Source organism: Rattus norvegicus, chromosome 11, assembly GCF_036323735.1.
Source record: "Rattus norvegicus strain BN/NHsdMcwi chromosome 11, GRCr8, whole genome shotgun sequence".
Taxonomy (NCBI): Eukaryota; Metazoa; Chordata; class Mammalia; order Rodentia; family Muridae; genus Rattus; species Rattus norvegicus.
In genome coordinates this window covers 92546357-92564691 of record NC_086029.1, presented here as the reverse complement: position 1 = coordinate 92564691, position 18335 = coordinate 92546357, and the positions used below count along the sequence as shown (strand labels likewise).

At 46.7% G+C, this 18335-nt stretch overlaps 1 protein-coding gene across 3 annotated transcripts in view; it reads right to left on the bottom strand.

Moving 5' to 3' along the window:
* The window catches only part of Liph (lipase H), a 49394-nt gene that overhangs the window by 21426 nt on the left and 9633 nt on the right, over window positions 1–18335 (bottom strand). For all 3 annotated transcript variants that reach the window (XM_039088625.2, XM_039088624.2, NM_001044279.1), the window contains exons 2-5: window positions 16161–16528; window positions 14264–14372; window positions 9771–9872; window positions 7315–7404 (exon numbers count right to left, since the gene is read on the bottom strand). In XM_039088625.2, the coding sequence (XP_038944553.1) occupies window positions 7315–7404; window positions 9771–9872; window positions 14264–14372; window positions 16161–16528 (669 nt within the window). The remainder of the gene's footprint in view (window positions 1–7314; window positions 7405–9770; window positions 9873–14263; window positions 14373–16160; window positions 16529–18335) is intronic.

Sequence of the window (18335 nt, the reverse complement as noted above, 5' to 3'; positions counted from 1 at the left end):
GGCTTTGTTCCTAGGCCCTGGTTATTCTATTTGGCTTCACAATCAACTAGCTTGCCTGGCGGTTCACACATGCCTTTAATGCCAGCACTCAGGAGACATGAGGCAGGCAGGTCTCTGAGTTCCAAGGCCAGCCTGATGTACACGGAGAAACCCTGTCTTGAAAAATATATAACAAACCAAAAAAAAAACCTATTTCTTACTCTCTCTGAGTGAGAGCTTAGTTACTTATTGAGAAGATTGCCCAGAGTTTGAGGCTAGCCTGAGGTATTTCGTAATTACCAGGGCCACCAGGGCAGCCGTGGCCACAGAGCCAAGTCCCTGTCTAAGACAGAGACAAAAGAAGGAGAAAAAAACAAGGAGAAAGAAAGAGACCGAGGAACTGGCTCAGTTATAAAACAACTGCTGACCTTCCCAGAGTTCCGTTCCCAGCACCCACCTCAGGCAGCTTAGGACTGCCCAGCTTCAGGGGATGCGACTCCTCTGATCGCCTCAGGCACCTGCACGTGTGCACACTCAGACACACAAGACACATAAAGATAATTACAGTGGGTGGGTCTTTTTGTTTTGTTTTTAAGAAAAGGGATGGGCCCTGCATTTAAAGTCCTATGAGCATCGCCTCTCTGGAATTGGCCTCAATCGAATCCATGGGCAGCAGCTGCAAGAAGAAAGGCACTCTGAGACTGAAGGCCTCAGAGGCATGTGGCCGGGCAGGTGGCGTCCAGGGCAGATGTGCTTAGCTGGTTCCTAGCAATTCTTCCCGTTGCCAAAGTGAAATCTGAAGCCAGAAAAGCAGATTAAATATTAAAGGGAGAAGAAAACTAGGTGCCGTGACTCCGCCTGGGGAGAGTTACACTCAGAGAGTCCTCTGAATCAGGGGCCATTGAAAGGTGAGCGTCCCAGCTGGTGCCTCAGAACACAGAAAGGAAGAATTTCACAGAAGCCAGGTTTAGTGGGACCTGGCACTTAGTGGGGCTTTGGGGAAGACTGAGGTGAGAAAACGTCCTTCCACGCAACCTCCCTACCAGCAAAATCATGTGTATAGAAACCGAGGGTGTGGGTCAATGGGAATCGAGGAGGTGGCAGCAGAAAAGACACTCCGCGGTGCATGTGACTTTGGGGGAAAGGGGAAAGGAGAAAATCTGTTAAAGGGCAAAGCCTCATGGGTAGTCGGGGTCCCTACCTGCAGGTTATGGCTAGAAAACAAATTAAGTTGAATTCACTGGAGAGAGAAAAGGGGCCGGGGAGACAACTCAGATGGCAAAGTGCAAGAGGACCTGACATACACAGATCTCCAGAACCCACATTTAAAAAGAGCCGGGCTCGAGGTTGGAGAGATGGCTCAGTGATTAAGAGCATGACCTGCTCATCCAGAGGGCCAGGGTTCAAATCCCAGCACCCACAGGGCAGGTCATGCCTGCCTGTAACTCCAGTTCCAGGGATCGGACACCTCACACAGACATATATGCAGGCAAAGACTCCAATGCACATACGATAGAAATAAAAAACATTGAAAAAATTTAAAGATCATAAGAATTTAAAATACCATTAAAACATAATAAAAATAGGCTTAATGGCACGTGCTTATCAGCCGAGCACTTGAGGGCAGAGTCGGGCAGAGTTCCAGGATTCACTGGCCAGCCTACCAACCTGGGAGACACCAGAGTAGCGAGAGCCCTTATCTCCAAAAGCAAGGGGATGGACCTGGTGAGAAGGCTCGGTGCAGGAAGAACCTACTGCCAGGCCTGAGGCAGTGGCACACAGCCTACGGCACCATGAGGATCAGAGACAGGAGGATTGCCAAGAAACGCACAGGCCAGCTACTCTAGGACGCCCAGGTACAGCCCATTACCTCAAAAACAAGTGGGGTGAGGGAGCTGACTCCCAAAAGTTGTCCTGACTTACACCTGTACACTGCAGCAGGTGCACACCCACACTCATACATGCATACTCACACGCTACATACACACACACCCCACATACATACACACAACACACAGCACACATACCACACCACATACACACACAACACATACACACATACCACATACACACACAACACATACACACATACCACACACACACACAACACACATACTACACCACATACACACAACAACACATACACACACAACACATATACACAACACATATATACACACAACACACATACTACACCACATACATACATACCACATGTACTACACCACTTACACACACACCACATAATACATGCACCACATATACACATACCACATACATACACCACATACACACACTACACACAAACACATATCACACACAGCACACCACACAAACTCCATACGTATGCATTACACCATACTACACACATGCACACCACACACATGCATACAAACACCACATACCACACATACAACACACACTACACACAACACACATGCACACATACCACATACCATACACACAACACACACACTACACAAGTGTACACACAGAGACACACACAAACACAACACACACTACATATACACCACAGAAGAGATAGTGTATGTGAAATGAGAATACTTTTTTAAGAAAAGCTCCTGGACCCTGTATCAAAAAACAAGATGGATGGCTCCTGAGAAGTGGCATGTGGAGCTCTGGCCTGCAAAGCAAGTCCACACACCCAAAAATACAAAAGGAAAAAGAAAGGCCATCAGGAAAACAGGGCACTGGGGAATGACCCCAGGAGGGCCTCCGAGGGCCACTTTGAGAGAGGGCTGGAAGGTGGAAGAAGGTGCTGATCCTGTGGACAAGGCGTGTTCACACAAAATGGCGCTCTAATGCCATGGTGGTCTGACTAAGAATGGCCCCAGTAGGCTCATATATTTGAATGCTTAGTCACAGGAAGTGTACTATTTGAAAGGATTAGAAGGATTAAGACATGTGGCCTTGTTAGAGGAAGTATGTCACAGAGGGAGTGGCTTTGAGGTTTAAAAACCCACACCAAGTCCAGGGTCTCTCCTCCCTCCCTCCTTCTCCCTCTCCCTCTCCTTCTTAACCTCCCCTCCTCCTCTCTCTACCTCTCTCCCCCTCCCCTCCCCTTCCCCTCCCCCACCCTCTCCCTTCCTCTCTCTCTCTCTTTCTCTCTCTGCCTATGGATCAGGATGTAGCTCTCAGTTCCTTCTCAAGCACCATGCCTGGCTGCCCTCGTGCTCCCCTGCCATGATGATAATGGACTACATCTCTGAAACTGTAAGCCAGTCCCAATTTAATGCTTTCTTTTATAAAAAGCGCTTGCCTCAGTCATGGTATCTCTTCACAATAGGACAGTGACTGAGACAGGGGTGTGGGGAGGCTAACTCTAGCTCATCTGTAGCAGATAATGGGGAGACGCTATGGAGATGTGGGAGAGATGACCTTATAGAGTCAACAAAGGTAAACAAGAGGTGTCTCCAGCAGGGAGAGCCAGGGAGAAGCTACCCACTTTCCTGCACTCAGGACAGCTCCTACGATGCTTCTAGGCAGAGGTAGGACCACCATGGCAGAGACCTAAGGCTCAAGGGATCCAAGGAGCATTCATACTAGCAGCCTGGCGGTGAATTGTGAATTGGCAGTTAATGACAAGGAGAGCCATAGGCAGGCAAAAGTGGCCAGAGGCAAGAGGCTTTCTCAGTGGGTACCATTAGGCATTACAGAGTCGGAAGACGATGCACAGAGCTGGGTGTCACAGAACTGGAGGTGATGGGGTACTGCTGGTGTGGTTCCAAGAACAGAGCCCCAAAGTGGGTAATAAAGATCAGTTCTAAATATGGAGCAGCCAACTGGGAGAGAAGCTCTGGGTTGTGACTGAGGATGGCTGGCAGGGTGGGGCTGAGTGCTGCAACTGGATCCATGTGTCTGTCTCTGGTGAAGACACAGGAAAGGTGTCACAGGGACTAAGAGGAGGAAGCATGGGGCACCTGGGCTAAACGGGACTGAAGTAAAAGCTGATAGGCCAGCCCCTCTTACTGCTCCTAGCAGATACCATGATGTCAGTAACAGCACATGCATGTGTGGGGACTGCGGATGTGGATAGATACATTGGGTACATGTAATCACTCTGTTGTACAACACAGATCAGGATCTCAGTCATGCAGTTAACTGCATTTAGTTTCAGCTGGATCATTGTCAAACACTTTAGTGTGTATGTGTGTGAGTGTGTGTGTGTATGAGTGTGTGTGTGTGAATGTGTGTGTATGTGTATGTATGAGTATGTGTGAGTGTGTGTGAGTGTGTGTATGAGTGTGTGTGAATGTGTGTGTATGAGTGTGTGTGAGTGTGTGTGAGTGTGGGTATATGTGTGTGTGAATGTGTGTGTGTCTGTGTATGTGTGTGTATGTGTATATGTGTGTGAGTGTGGGTATATGTGTGTGTGAGTGTGTTAATGTGTGTGTGTCTGTGTATGTATGTGTATGTGTGTGAGTGTGTGTGAGTGTGTGTATGTGAGTGTGTGTGAGTGTGTGTGAGTGTATGTGTATGTGATTGTGTGTGAGTGTGAGTGTGTGTGAATGTGTGTGTGTCTGTGTATGTGTGTGTATGTGTATATGTGTGTGAGTGTGGGTATATGTGTGTGTGAGTGTGTTAATGTGTGTGTGTCTGTGTATGTATGTGTATGTGTGTGAGTGTGTGTGAGTGTGTGTATGTGAGTGTGTGTGAGTGTGTGTGAGTGTATGTGTATGTGATTGTGTGTGAGTGTGAGTGTGTGTGAATGTGTGTATGTGTGTGTATGTATGTGTGAGTATGTATATGTGTGTATGAGTGTGTGTGTGAGTGTGTGTATGTATGTGTGAGTATGTATATGTGTGTATGAGTGTGTGTGTGAGGGTGTGTATGTATGTGTGAGTATGTATATGTGTGTATGAGTGTGTGTGAGTGTACGTATGTATGTGAGTGTGTGTGAGTGTGTGTGCATGCGTGAGTATGTGTGTGAGTGTGTGTATGTGTGAGTGTGTGTGGATCAGTGAGTGTGTGAGTGTGTGTGAGTGTGTGTGTATGTATGTATGTATGTGTGAGTGTGTATATGTGTGTGGTGTGTGTGAGTGTGTGTGTCTGTGTGTGTGGTCTTCCCATGTGGCTATATAACAATGCCATTTTCTTCAAAGATCATCTTTAGATTTTTTTTCAAAAGCATGTGTTAGTCTGTTAGTGTATGTGTGCATTGAAGTGTGCACATACCCATGTGTGCAGGACCCTGGAGGCCAGAGGACAACAGGCTCCCTGCTCGTCCATTTTTTATCATCTATTCCACTGAGGAGACAGGATCCCTCACTGAGTATGGTTCTAGGCTGGCAGCCGGCAGGACTTGTGGTCCTCCACAGCTTGTTCAGATGGGTGACAACTGAGCTCAGGTCCTTGTTGTGCTCTGTCACCCACTGAGCCAGCTCTCAAGCCCCAGGACCACCCTTCTTCTAGAAGCTTTTCGAAATGATCTTCCTTTCTCTAGCAGCAGGGAGATTTAAATTAGAGCAGGACAGGATTAGAACTCTGTCCCTTGACTCACTTTGTGTTGCCCTCCAACTTCCTATTGTGCTCTATATTCCTATTCTATTATAAAATATTATTTTTTAAAGATTTATTTATTATGTATACAATGTTCTGTCTGCATGTATGTTTGCACACCAGAAGAGGGCATCAGATCTCATTACAGATGGTTGTGAGCCACCATGTGGTTGCTGGGATTTGAACTCAAGACCTCTGGAAAAGCAGAAGACAGTGCTCTTAACCACTGAGCCATCTCTCCATTTCTATAAAATATTTTTTAAATATTAAAATATTAATTTGAAATATATTTAAGCATATAATCATAAAATTATTTAAAATATAAAATACAGTTTCATATTTTATTATATATTATATATAAATATATACAAATATAAATACTAAATTTCTTTAAACATAATTAAATTTATATTATATATAATTTAATAATAAAACTTACTTTAAATATACATAAAAGTATACAATAGTAATATATAATAATATAATATAGTACAAATTTATATAAATTTGCTATAAATGTATATATAACATATATACATTTCTATTATATTATAAAATATGGTATACTTTTTCAGGCAGTCTGTTTCTTACTTACAATGACCCATTGATACCAGGTAATTTATTGGTTGTTTTTTGTTTGTTTTTTGTTTTGTTTTTGAGACAGGGTCTCTTGGCTGGGATTGAACTCCTAATCCTCCTGCCCACCCTGCTATCAGATATTTTTATTTTATTTTTTATTAGATATATTTCTTTACTTACATTTCAAGTGTTATTCCCTTTCCCAGTTTCCTGTCCATAAGGCCCCATTCCTTCCCCTCCCCCATACGGGTGTTCCCCCTATCATCCCCCTTATTGCCCCCCCCCATATTCCCCTGCACTGGGGGTCCAACCTCGGCAGGACCAAGGGCTTCCCCTTCCACTGAGCCTTCCCAACAAGGCTATTCTCTGCTACATATGCAGTTGGAGCCCTGGGTCAGTCCATGTATAGTCTTTGGGTAGTGGGTTAGGGTTAGGGTTAGGGTTAGGGTTTAGTCCCTGGAAGCTCTGCTTGGTTGGCATTGTTGTTCTTATGAGGTTGCAACTTCATAAAACTTCAACTCTTTCAATCCTTCCTTTAATTCCCCCCAAAGGGGTCCTGTTCTCAGTTTAGTGGTTTGCTGCTAGCATTGACCTCTGTATTGGACATGCTCTGGATGTGTCTCTCAGGAGAGATCTATAGCTGGTTCCTTTCAGCATGCATTTTTTAGCTTCATCAATCTTATCTAGTTTTGGTGACTGTATATGTATATGGGCCACATGTAGGGCAGGCTCTGAATGGCCATTCCTTAAGCCGCTGCTCTAAACTTTGCTTCCATATCCCTTCCTATGGATATTTTTTTTTCCTCCTTTTAAGAAGGAGTGGGAGCATCCACATTTTGGTCATCCTTCTTCTTGAGCTTCCTGTGGTCTGTGGATTGCATCTTAGGTAGTTCTAGCTTTTGGACTAATATCCACTTATCAATGAGTGCATACCAAGTGTGTTTTTATGTGATTGGGTTACCTCACTCGGATGAAATTCATAGCTATCAGATATTTTTAAATGTTTCTTTTTTTTAGGATTTATTTTATTTATATGAGTGCACTGTAGCTGTCTTCAGACACGCCAACAGAGAGCATCGGATCCCATTACAGATGGTTGTGAAGCCACCATGTGGTTACTGGGAATTGAACTCAGGACCTCTGGAAGAGCAGCCACTGAGCCATCTCTCCAGCCCCAGATATTTTAATATTCCTTTCCAAACTACCACCTTACAAAGGATAACAGATGACACTTACCTCCAAATATTGTCTTGGGGCACCCCGGTTGATCTAGTCCTCCGTTCGGATAGAAGTCTATGTGCCCTAGTGCTTCCCTGTAGCCCAGTGCTAAAAGAGAACACACAAGACTCGCTTGGGGCTTGGGACTGCGCATATCCTGAGGTCACCTGCCTGCAGGGTTAGCCAGTGGCTGGGGTGTGGTTGTTATCGTGGCCCTTACTCTGTTTAAATGTCTTGCTCAAAGCAGTCAGCAAGTTGCATTCACATCTATACCAGGGCTGACTGAGCACAAAAGTGGTGATGGACTGAATCCCACTGTGTCCAGAGACAAGCACTGGGCCGCTTCAGGTCTGACAAGACGACCTGTTTCTTCTTTACATTTTAGTCAGAGCTCTCCACATGCCAGGAGATTCCTGAACCTCTTCTTGCATTGGATAAATCTTCACAACGTGAACTATGATATAATTAATTTTTACTTAGTAGGTAAAATCTTAAAATGTTTGGATCTGATCTAGAGAGATGGCTCGTGGTTAAGAGTGTTGTCCATTCCTGCTGAGAGCTTGGTTTAGCACCCACGTGGTGGCTCACAACCACCGGTAACCCCAGGCTCAGGGCACCAGGCATACACGTGGTTCACAGACATAGATGCAGGCAAAAAAGGTCACATTCATAAAAATAAAAGAATATAAATAAAATGTTGAACCTAAGACAGGTGTGGTGGCTCACACCTGAACTACCAGCACTTAGGAGGCTGAGACAGGGGGATTGCTATGAGCTTGAAGCCAGCTTCAAGCTGGGCTAAACAAACAGACAGAATGGGATCTAGAATGATTAAAAAAAAAATGATAAGATTAAGAAAGGAAATATTTGGGGTTGGGGATTTAGCTCAGTGGTAGAGCGCTTGCCTAACAAGCGCAAGGCCCTGGGTTCGGTCCCTAGCTCCGAAAAAAAGAAAAAAGAAAAAAAAAAAAAAAGGAAATATTTTTAAAGGTGGGCACCTAGAAATGGAATAAATTTATTTTCTCTAGCCATATAAACCCCCAAATAATTAGAAAATGCTCTATTAAAAGGTTAGCATAGATGCAGCTGTGGTGGTGCAGCTGTGGTGGTGCACACTTATAATACAGCAACCAGCAATGTGATCTGAGACCAGAAGGTTGGCAGCTTATAATCTAGCCTCAGTTGTGTCATGCCAGGCCAGCCTGGGATACATAGCAAGAATCTCAGAAAAAATAAAGTGAATGTTTACATATATATGTATATGTTATGTGCAGTGTATGGTTGTAACCATAACAAAGTTTTTCCTATTTTGAGGTTCCGTGTGTCGGCTGGGTGTCTCACACATTCTTCCATTTTCATAAGGTCTGCCACACAACTGTGGGGATGTAACTTAGACAAAGGGCAGGGGCTGGAAGACTTCAAGTTGGGCCCAGCATCGCTAAAACAAACAAACCCTAGGGTCTGCCTCACTGTGACACTCCTCTCTCCTTTGAAATTTACTTCTCAAGAATAAAAAACAAACTGTTTTAGCATGTCCATCTTTTTTTTTTTTTCTTTCTTTTTTTTGGAGCTGGGGACTGAATCCAGGGCCTTGTGCTTGCTAGGCAAGCGCTCTACCACTGAGCTAAATCCCCAACCCCTAGCGTGTCCATCTTAAAAGGACACTCAAGCAAGGAACCATTTTTTTTCCAATGTCATGATAATGACACAGCTGCCCACAAAAAGCCATTTCCCCCAGAGATAAACAGTCACTACTTGTCACACACGGGAGTGTCCATGATACGGCGTCAAGGGTAATTTAAAAACAAAGAAGTAAAAATGTGTGGTGTCTGTGTGTTTCTATACACATGTAGGAGCGTGAACTTAGTGGTCTGGGGACAACCTGTGAGGATCAGGCCTCTCCTTGCATCAGATGGGTTGTCAGGTCCAACAGTAGCTAGCACCCTTCCTGGCTGAGCCAGCTCACAGACACTGCTGACTTGTTGGTCTTTCCTTCCTGGTGCTGGGGCATGCCACACAAACACCCCCATTGAACTACATCCTCGCCCTCCAGTTGATAGCTAGCTGTACCATAAAGAGGAAGCACAATTAAAGGAGCATTCTGCTGCTACATCCCTCATCCCCAAGTCTCCAGTTGGCTCATCCCCGAGACATTTAGATACAGCAGATACCTATCCTTTTTATTTCCTCAGCCATAGTCTTGCCCAACCATGAACATCACCCCAAGCCCCCCACATGTACCACATGACAAAGAGGAACATCGAGAGACAGACATGATCTGGGAGATCCACAAAAAGCCAGGGGTGGGCCAGGGGTACTCTGGGTGGGGAGATCCAGGACCCTCAAGCCCAGGGAAATAAAGAAAGAGACAGGCCACCCTGGAAGCTAATTGTCACAAACCAGATCTGCAGAGGCTGTGGGGTGGGGGTGAGGGCAGGGGGCGGGGCAGCGACTCACAAAGACAGGATTCTTACCGTCAGTGTCCGAGTGGATGACGTCCACGAACTGTGCGTCGCTGGGATCTAATCTGTCCTCAGGAGGTCTCCCGTTGAATAAAGGGCCTGCAGGGTCAAGACCTAGAAGGAAATCAGAGCATCTTGGCAGCCCCACACAGTGAGTCACTGCTCTTTGCACCCCTCCTGGAGAGGATGGCTCACGGGCTGCTGGGCACGCTTGGGTTGAGTAATCGCTAGCATCCCATCAGGAGTCAGGACTCCTGTCCACAGCCTGCAGCTTTTTCCCACAGTGTGGACAGCTACTCTGACAGTGGCTCTGAGAACAGCTCCAGGAGGAGGCTGGGTTGGGGAGCCCCAGAGCAGGGAGTCACACAGTCAGCTTAGGTAGAAAAGCTCCTCTGGCAAAAACCCTCAGAGAGAGCAAAAGAGGAGCGGTAGGGCAGGAAATTAAACCCAGGACCTTACCTTATGCATGAAGCTACACCCAGCTACCTCCCCAGCCCTGACAAAGTTCCATATCCCTCAAACCAGTTGAATTAGCAATGTAGCCCAGGCTGGCCTCTAACTGGATTTTTACCTCCCTCAGTCTCCCATGTGTCAGGATTAATGGCGCCCATCACTTCTCTGACCTTCCCCATTTTAGGGACTTCAGAAGCCCCACTCGGCTCAGCTTTCAGTCACAACTTGCTTGGACCAGATCACAAAGCCAGGCTGGCCAGTATGATTCCATCCTACAGGTGACTTCCCCTGAGGCTCAGGGCGCTCACCCATTCTGGCCAGAGCCTGTACCATTTGCTCACCGTCTCTCAGTCCCTAGCAGAGCCATTTCAGCAGGAAGCTGAAGGAGAGGTTACACTACAGATGAGGCCGATCAGATGCATCCCACAATGCCTGAACTGATTCGTGGTCTTGGTCAGGGTGAACTGGGCTCCATTACTACAGCAGTGAGACACCCGGAAAACCACACTCGAGGTTCCAGAACCACAGCATGAACTCCGACCAAGTCCCCGTTTACTAGAGCCCTGTGCAAAGACGGCTTAAGGGTACCTTCCTTGGAAGTTTAACCTATAAATATCATCGTATGCTTAAATTCATTTTATTTTTCTTGTTTTAGGTGCTGGAGATTAAACCACAAACCTCGTGCACGCTAAGCATGTGCTGCTACACAGCTGCCCCCCTAGTCCCTCTGGATGCCTTTCTGAGGACGTCCCCAGCCCTTGACAAAGTTCCACGCACATCTAGAGGCAGCGTCTGTGATTCTGTTTCCCTTTTTCTTTCCTCCCGGTGTCCTTGCAATTCCTTGAAACAGTCCTTCGTCTGCCTCCCTCCTTTCCTTGTCCCTCCACCCCCGGCTTTCTTCTTCTGTCCTCTCCAACTGAAACTGGTGTGGGAGGGTGTGAGGTAACTCCCAGTCACTCAAGACCAACAAGTGGCCTCAAGACAACAGGTCCCAACACAGTAGGGGAAAACTCCACAGCCTTGGAAAGAATTTACCCAGAAACCTCCCCCTCTTCACGTCAGACAACGCCAACCACTTTCGGGCCAAAAAGTATAAATAGTGGGTGCTCTGGCTCAGAGCCTTCTGTAGATCTGGATAAAACTTTTAGACTAGGGAGGGCACTGAGAGTGGTCAGAGGTAACCACGTACCAGCGCATAGAAATGGACGGGAAAGTATGGTCCAGAACCGGAATCCGGATTTGCAGTTACAAGTTTCTAGTAGTCACCCAACGTGTGTGTGTGTGTGTGTGTGTGTGTGTGTGTGTGTGTGTGTGTGTGTGTGTGTATGTGTGTGTATGTGTGTGTGTCAGACATGGGAGAACTCAAGAGGCTAAGTCAGAAAGGAACATCTCAGATTCAAGGCCAGCTTGGGGTACAAGTGAATTAAAAAAATAACCTGGGCTTCAGAGCTGCATCTTGTCTCAAAAGACAAAATAAGACAAAACTGGGCCATTGATGGCTAGTGGATAAAGGCATTACCACCAAGCCTGACAACCGGAGTTCAATCTCTGGACCTGCAGGCCATTAGGAGAGACCTGACTCCTGTAAAATGTCCTCTAACCTTTATATGCATGGTGTGTCACACCCTCACACATATACACACACAAAATAAATAAAACAAAATTTTTAAAAATAAAAATATTGTATACTTCAATTTAAATTATGTAATACTTAATTTGAAATATAAAATAGTACTCAAAAATTAAAAATAGGGCTGGAGAGATGGCTCAGCGGTTAAGAGCACCCGACTGCTCTTCCAGAGGTCATGAGTTCAATTCCCAGCAACCACATGGTGGCTCACAACCATCTGTAGTGAGATCCGATGCCCTCTTCTGGTGTGTCTGAAGACAGCTACAGTGTACTTATATATAATAAATGAATAAATCTTAAAAAAAAAAAGAAAAGAAAAAGAAAAAATTAAAAATAAAATGAAATGAGCCAGGAATGGTAGATTGCACTTGTAACCCTAGCACTTAGGAGTCTGAGGCAGGAGGATTGGCATAAGCTTAAGGCCAGTCTGAGCTCAGTGAGTTTCTAGGCCAACCTGGGCTACAGAGTAAAACCCTGCTTCAACACAACAAGGGAAATAAAGCATCCTGCTTAACCAGCAAACCTAAACTTTGTCGTTCCAGTACACTCAACCATCAATGTGAGCCTTAATTTTCTTCCTTTTTCCTTCTTTCTGAACCTTCATCCTCAAAAGCCAGTGCTTATTTCGCACCTACAGCCCATCTCAGTCCACACTGGCTTCACTTCAAGTACCCAGGGGCTACAAGTACAATACAGCTAACTGTATCGTTTCTCAAAGGGTGCTAGTCAGACTGCCTGCATCTTCCGCTTGAAAATTTAGGCTCCTTGTCTTGGAAGCAACTCATGGCAGAGTCTGGGCCTGGCATACATAAAATTCTCAATTCATCCCAGCACCAAACATATGAAGGAAAGAAGGGAGGGAGAGAGGAAGAAACAGTGATGGAGGGAGGGAGGGAGGAAGGGAGAGAGGGAAGGATGGAGAGAGGGAGGGAGGTAATGAGAAGTCAAACCAAGAGATATACCTGGAGAAGAGAAGCAGAAGAGAGGAAACTGACAGAGAGACAGCAGGGTGAAGGACCAACTCTGCCAGGCTGACCTACTCTGGTCTCAGGGAATAATAGTGGCTTGTGTCATGGGCGACAGATCACATCCCCACCCTGTGACCCAGTGAGCACACCCAAGCAAGGAAGCAAGGACACTGGCACTCAGAATTCTCCTGAGACATCTGGGACTAAATTTGAGGCTCGGAGATGGTGAGGAGAGAACTGGGGGCATCCACAGAGGTAGACAATGGATTTGTGGTGAGTCTGGGTCTCGGGGTAGGTCTCATGGGCCTAGAGTAGCAGGAAGCCTGGCCCGGGGAATTACTGTAATTAGAGGTACATTGTCGTTCCCGTGGTCAGGAGGGCACAGGGGAGAATGTGGTGCTTGGGTAGAAGGAAAACCTTGGCTGAAGGGTACATCAGTCCATTTCTCCCTAGCTCTGTGATCAGTGACCTCGAGTTGGCAGTGACGTTGTCATTACCCACCACCAAGGAAGTCGGCATAGAAACCAGCAATTGTATGTCAACACCCACCACTGAACCCCACTGCAACACACCACGGGAAAGAAAGATCCAAATCCCCTCTGTCAGAAAAGGGGTTTCTAGAGCGGGGCAAAAATCAAGCCTCTGACCTTTTAAGTGTGAGGATTCTCTTCTCTCTCTCCTCCCCCCTTGTCTCCATCTCCCCTCTCCCCGTCTCCACCCCTCCCCCCTTTATCCCATTTCCCCTCTCTTTCCCTTTCCCCTCTCCACCCCTCTCACCTCTCCTCTCTCCCCTCTCCCCTCTCCCCTCTCTCAACTTTTAAAACTACTTTGATTCCCTAGGAAGGTAGGGAAATTAGATAATTAAGGAAGCCTTGGCTTTTGGAAAAAGTGAGGAAAAAAAATCCAAGACAAACACCGGGAAGCCCTGCTAGCAAGTTGGGTGCAGGGAAGGGGATTTGGGGCTATCATCTCTTCTCCTCACACACAATCCCCCTAAATTTAAAACCCTGTGCATGGGAATGAATCCCGGTGAATGATAATCTCTTGAAAGCTGGAGCCGGCCCTCAGCGCTGTGAATAGCTGTGGAAAATTCCTAAGCTCTAGGTAGGCGATCCAGAATGAGTCTTTGTCCTTTAGGGTTTGACCTCCTGCAATCCCGGTATTTTCATTCTCTTCTCGAAAGCCGAAAGCCGATACTTAGCCACAAATTCCCCATCTCCTTTTCTATCCCTGAGTCTGCACCCATGCCTGGTGAATCGGAGCTACATAGTCCAAACCAGCCTGAATTAACCCCAAGGAAGAGGGCTCTCTGGGCAAAGCTCAATCCCATGAGATATTGGTGGGGGTTACCATAAGGCAAAACGCTGGGCTGGGGTCAATATTACCTGTGTGGTGGTGCTCTCCCAGAGAACACCTGTCCAGGTGAGACCCCTGGTAACCAACAGGAACCTTACCTGTGATTCTCCCCAGCTTCCCGGAATACATTTCTCCAACAAATCCAGCTATGTGGGCTCCTAGACTTACTCCAATCATGTAAATGTTGTCCAGAGAAGCTCCTTTGGCCTAAAATTTCATTAATAAAGTGTAAGCATTAAGAACTTGACCATACTTGAAGAGATTTCCTGCTCACTTCAGAGAAATACTCCTAAGTATTTTATATCTATTCTCACGTGTGCTATTGTGTGTGTGGGTAAATATGCGTGCACATCTATACGCTTACTTGTAGAGGTCAAAGGTCAAAGAGTCAGGTGTCGTCTGGCTGGAGGGATAGCTCAGTGGTCAGGAACACTTGTTGCTTTTGCAGAGGAACCAGATTCAATTCTCAGCACCCACATAGCAGCTCACAACTGTATGTCATTTCAGTTCCAGGGGCTCCAATGCCTCCTTCTGACTTCTGTAGGCACCAACACATCCATGGTGCACACGTACGCGTGAGGTAAAACACTCATGTACATCAGAAAGAATAAATAAAATCTTTCTTTTTAAGTTAGACGTCTCCCTCATTTTCTCCACACCTCATTTTTGGGACAGGGTCTCTCGCCGAGCCTGGAGGTAGCTGATTTGGTTAGGCAAGCCAAGAAGCCCTAGGGACTCTGTCGTCTCTGCTTCCCCGGGTCACGGATGCAGGCATGCACTGTTTACTGCTGTGCTCAGATTTTTCATATAGGTTCTGGGGGTTGAAATCAGGTCTTCGTGCTTGCACACCAAGTATTAATCAACAGAACCAACTCCCAAGGTCCTATGGTCTCATTTGGATGTCACAAGAGGGCTGGAGAGGTGGGTCTGAGGTAGAGCACTTGCCTCAGATGTTATAAGCCTCAGGTTCAATCCCCAGCATGGCAGAAAAGGGGGAAGTTACAGCACCGTGCGATGTCCAAGACTTCTTCATTATACAAATAAGGAAAGTGAAGCCCAGAGTTGAGGTCATCTGGGGAGGGCACAGAGAAGGATTCAAACCAACCTGCTAACCCCGAATCAGTGTCTTTTAGTGTCTTCACTCCTGATTCCGCTGGATGTCAAGCAGAGCCGTGTTTAGGGCTTCCCCACACGGGAAGGCATGATAAAACACTTTGATGAATTCCTAATGGAGTCACTCTCCCTTCTCCAGGAAGAAAAGATGAGAGAGGGCAGACCTCGCTAATCATAGGCTGCAGGCAGCTTGCTCTGAGCCACCCAAATATTCTGGGACCTGGCTACTGTGGAACTTGCTCTGTAGACCAGGCTGGAATCGAACTCACAGAGATCTGCCTCTTCTCCTTCCAGAGCCCTGGGATTAAAGACTTGTGCCACCACAGCGGGGCTCATGTCACACCTTTGTTATGTGTATGTGGGGGGGGGGCTGGCGTAGCTCATGAGAACACTCGCTAAATAAAAGCTAAGGTCTTGCCTGCCTTGGGAGGACTGTCCCTCTGAACCATGGGTTTGGTTTGCACTGTGGTTGGGAATAATCTGGGCATTAGTAACTTGGTCTTTCAGCTGAACAGCTACAGAAGTTGAAGGAGATCCAGGCATTTAAACTAACAACTGTAGGCAGACCCTCTCCTATTCAAAGACACCATCCTAGTAGTCACAAAATGATGCTCCTTTTACAACGCCTTTTGCCTTTAGCCACAGAAGATGTTGAGGACTTAAGATCTACAACATTTAAAATGAGAATCTTGCCCCATAGCCCTTCGAGGTGGATGGACACCCTGCAGAACCCCTCCCTCTCCCCTGGGTTTATTCAGAATCGTACAATGTTACAAAATGTTACAAATCCTCCCCTCGCCCCCATCATCCAACCAAACGATACCTCTTGGCTTTAAGCTTCCGAACAAGCCACCAAGGTCATCTAAGACAAGTCTTTCTTACCAGCATCTGGTCGATAAATTCCTTCAAAATCAGAGCTACTTTTCTGGTCTTGCTAGAAGCATGGGGGTATATCACAGTCGTAGCTCCTCGATTCCAATCAACAACCACCACATTCATCTCTTGTACACTGATCAAACTCTGTACCAACTCCTCCATCCAAACCGGAGGAGAGCCGGTTGGCCGGAAACCATGGATAATAAACGTGGTTTTCTTGGTCACATTTAAGCTCCCCAGGGCTGTGGAGTTGATGACTTGTGCGCAGGTCTGGTCTCTCTGTGTGTAGAGCATCAGTCTCACGGAGAGCCCTGTACCAACCACTGCACTGTGGAAGCTCAGCCTGGTGAAGGACGGGCATGTTTCATCCGTATCTGGAAGAGAGAGTTAGGTAACACCATGCAGGGCCTCCTAAGTAAGGAGGTACTGCGATCCGCTCACAGCACCTCCCCAGAGCCTGGATCTAGCTGCGTGAAGCTGAAAAAGTCATACTTAATTGGTATTCCTAAGTAGTGATCCCTGGTTTCTCCAGACATCTTTCTCCACACTCCTTCAAGGTCGAAAGCAGAAGTTAGCTCAATGGAGCTTCTATAACCCTCCGAGCCTTAAGTATCTCCTCATCCCCCAGCTCCCTAAAGCGCTCCCTGTGAGCACCTCACTTATAGCACAGTGAAATCACCTTTCTGGGGTCTGGGTACTGGGTATGGGTGCGTCTACTGTGTGAGACTCGTTCTCCTTGATTGGTAATTTCTAGGCTGTGTATCCTTGGGCAAAACACAGCCAGAGAGAGTCAGCAACTGAGTCTCCATGGTCTCTTTCGTAGAACCTCTCCTGGGAGGATGGTCAGAGGGTGGTCTGCCCTGCCCTGGGCATCTGAAAATGCAGATCACGTCATCGGGTGCTGAGCCCTTTTCTTCTAGCTCTCCTTTCAAGTCTTTGTCCTGCAGAGCAGCCTCAGAAGAAAGTTGAACTCAAGGAAGAGATAGCACAAACCTGGAAGATCTTCTTGTTGTTTGAGTCAGGATCTCAATATGAAAGCCAGTCCAGCTTCCAACTTAGGCGCAGCCCAGCCTAGCCTCGACCTTACAGTTCACCTGTCTCACCCACCTAATTCTAGGTTTACAACTATACCCTGCCATGCCCAGCTTGGAGCATCTTGCTGGAAATGCCACTCAGTGGGACAGTCACTAGGAAACAATCAGTAACAATCGATCGGGCGAGAAACTGGGCAGGGCCTTACTTAGTCGCCATGCTGTGGTACTGCAGAGGGCAGTGTGCCTTATATGCCTGTAACGTCAGAGGGCCCAGGGACCACAACGTCACTGCTCTGGTGCTGACACTGGGGCCCAACTGGGACTGGGAAACTGGCAAATACAAAGTGAGAAACGAGATCTGTCTTCCTGGCAAAGGATCACCAGAATAAACGGTGCAGGGAGGCCTCGGGGTGTATTCTAAATTAAAGGAGATCGGAAATGGATACACTAAGGTAGTCCTTGGACCTGGGGCAGACCTTGTGGTAAAGGAGAATGCAATAAAGTAAACTAAGTCAGGAAAATTGGTATCTAGGCAATCCAGTAAAAGTGTGACCTCAGCTTTCAGCTCATGTAGACGGTCACACTGTGGTTATTCTGGTGGTTTGAATAAGAATGGCCCTCGTGAACTCATATATTTCAGCGCTTAGTCACCGGGGAATGACAGTACTTGACAGGGAGTACTTGACTAGAAGATGTGGCTTCCTTGGAGTGGGTGTGGCCTTGTTGAAGGAAGTGTGTGATGGGGGGTGGGGGGACGGCGGTAGACATTTCAAAAGCCCACTCTGTCATGATGACAATGGACAATGAAACTATAAGCCAGCCCCAACTAAACATCTCCCTGTAAGGGGGTTGCTGTGGTCATGGTATCTCTTCACAGCGACAGAAGAGTGACTAAGAGAGAAAAGAGAAAACCCCAATTCTTAGAAAATGTAGCTAAAGCATTTAAGGTAAAAAGCCCAACTTATTGACAAATGGTTCAGACATATAAACAGATAGCTAACCAACCATGGGATGCGCATGCCAAAGTGTTGAGAGTAAATCAATCTAGGGATGCAGGGTGGGCTCCACGGCTGAGCGCAAGCATGCGCAAGGCCCAGGAAGTTCCTGAGAACCCGTAAGTAAATCTGCACGAAGGGTTGCTTCTGGT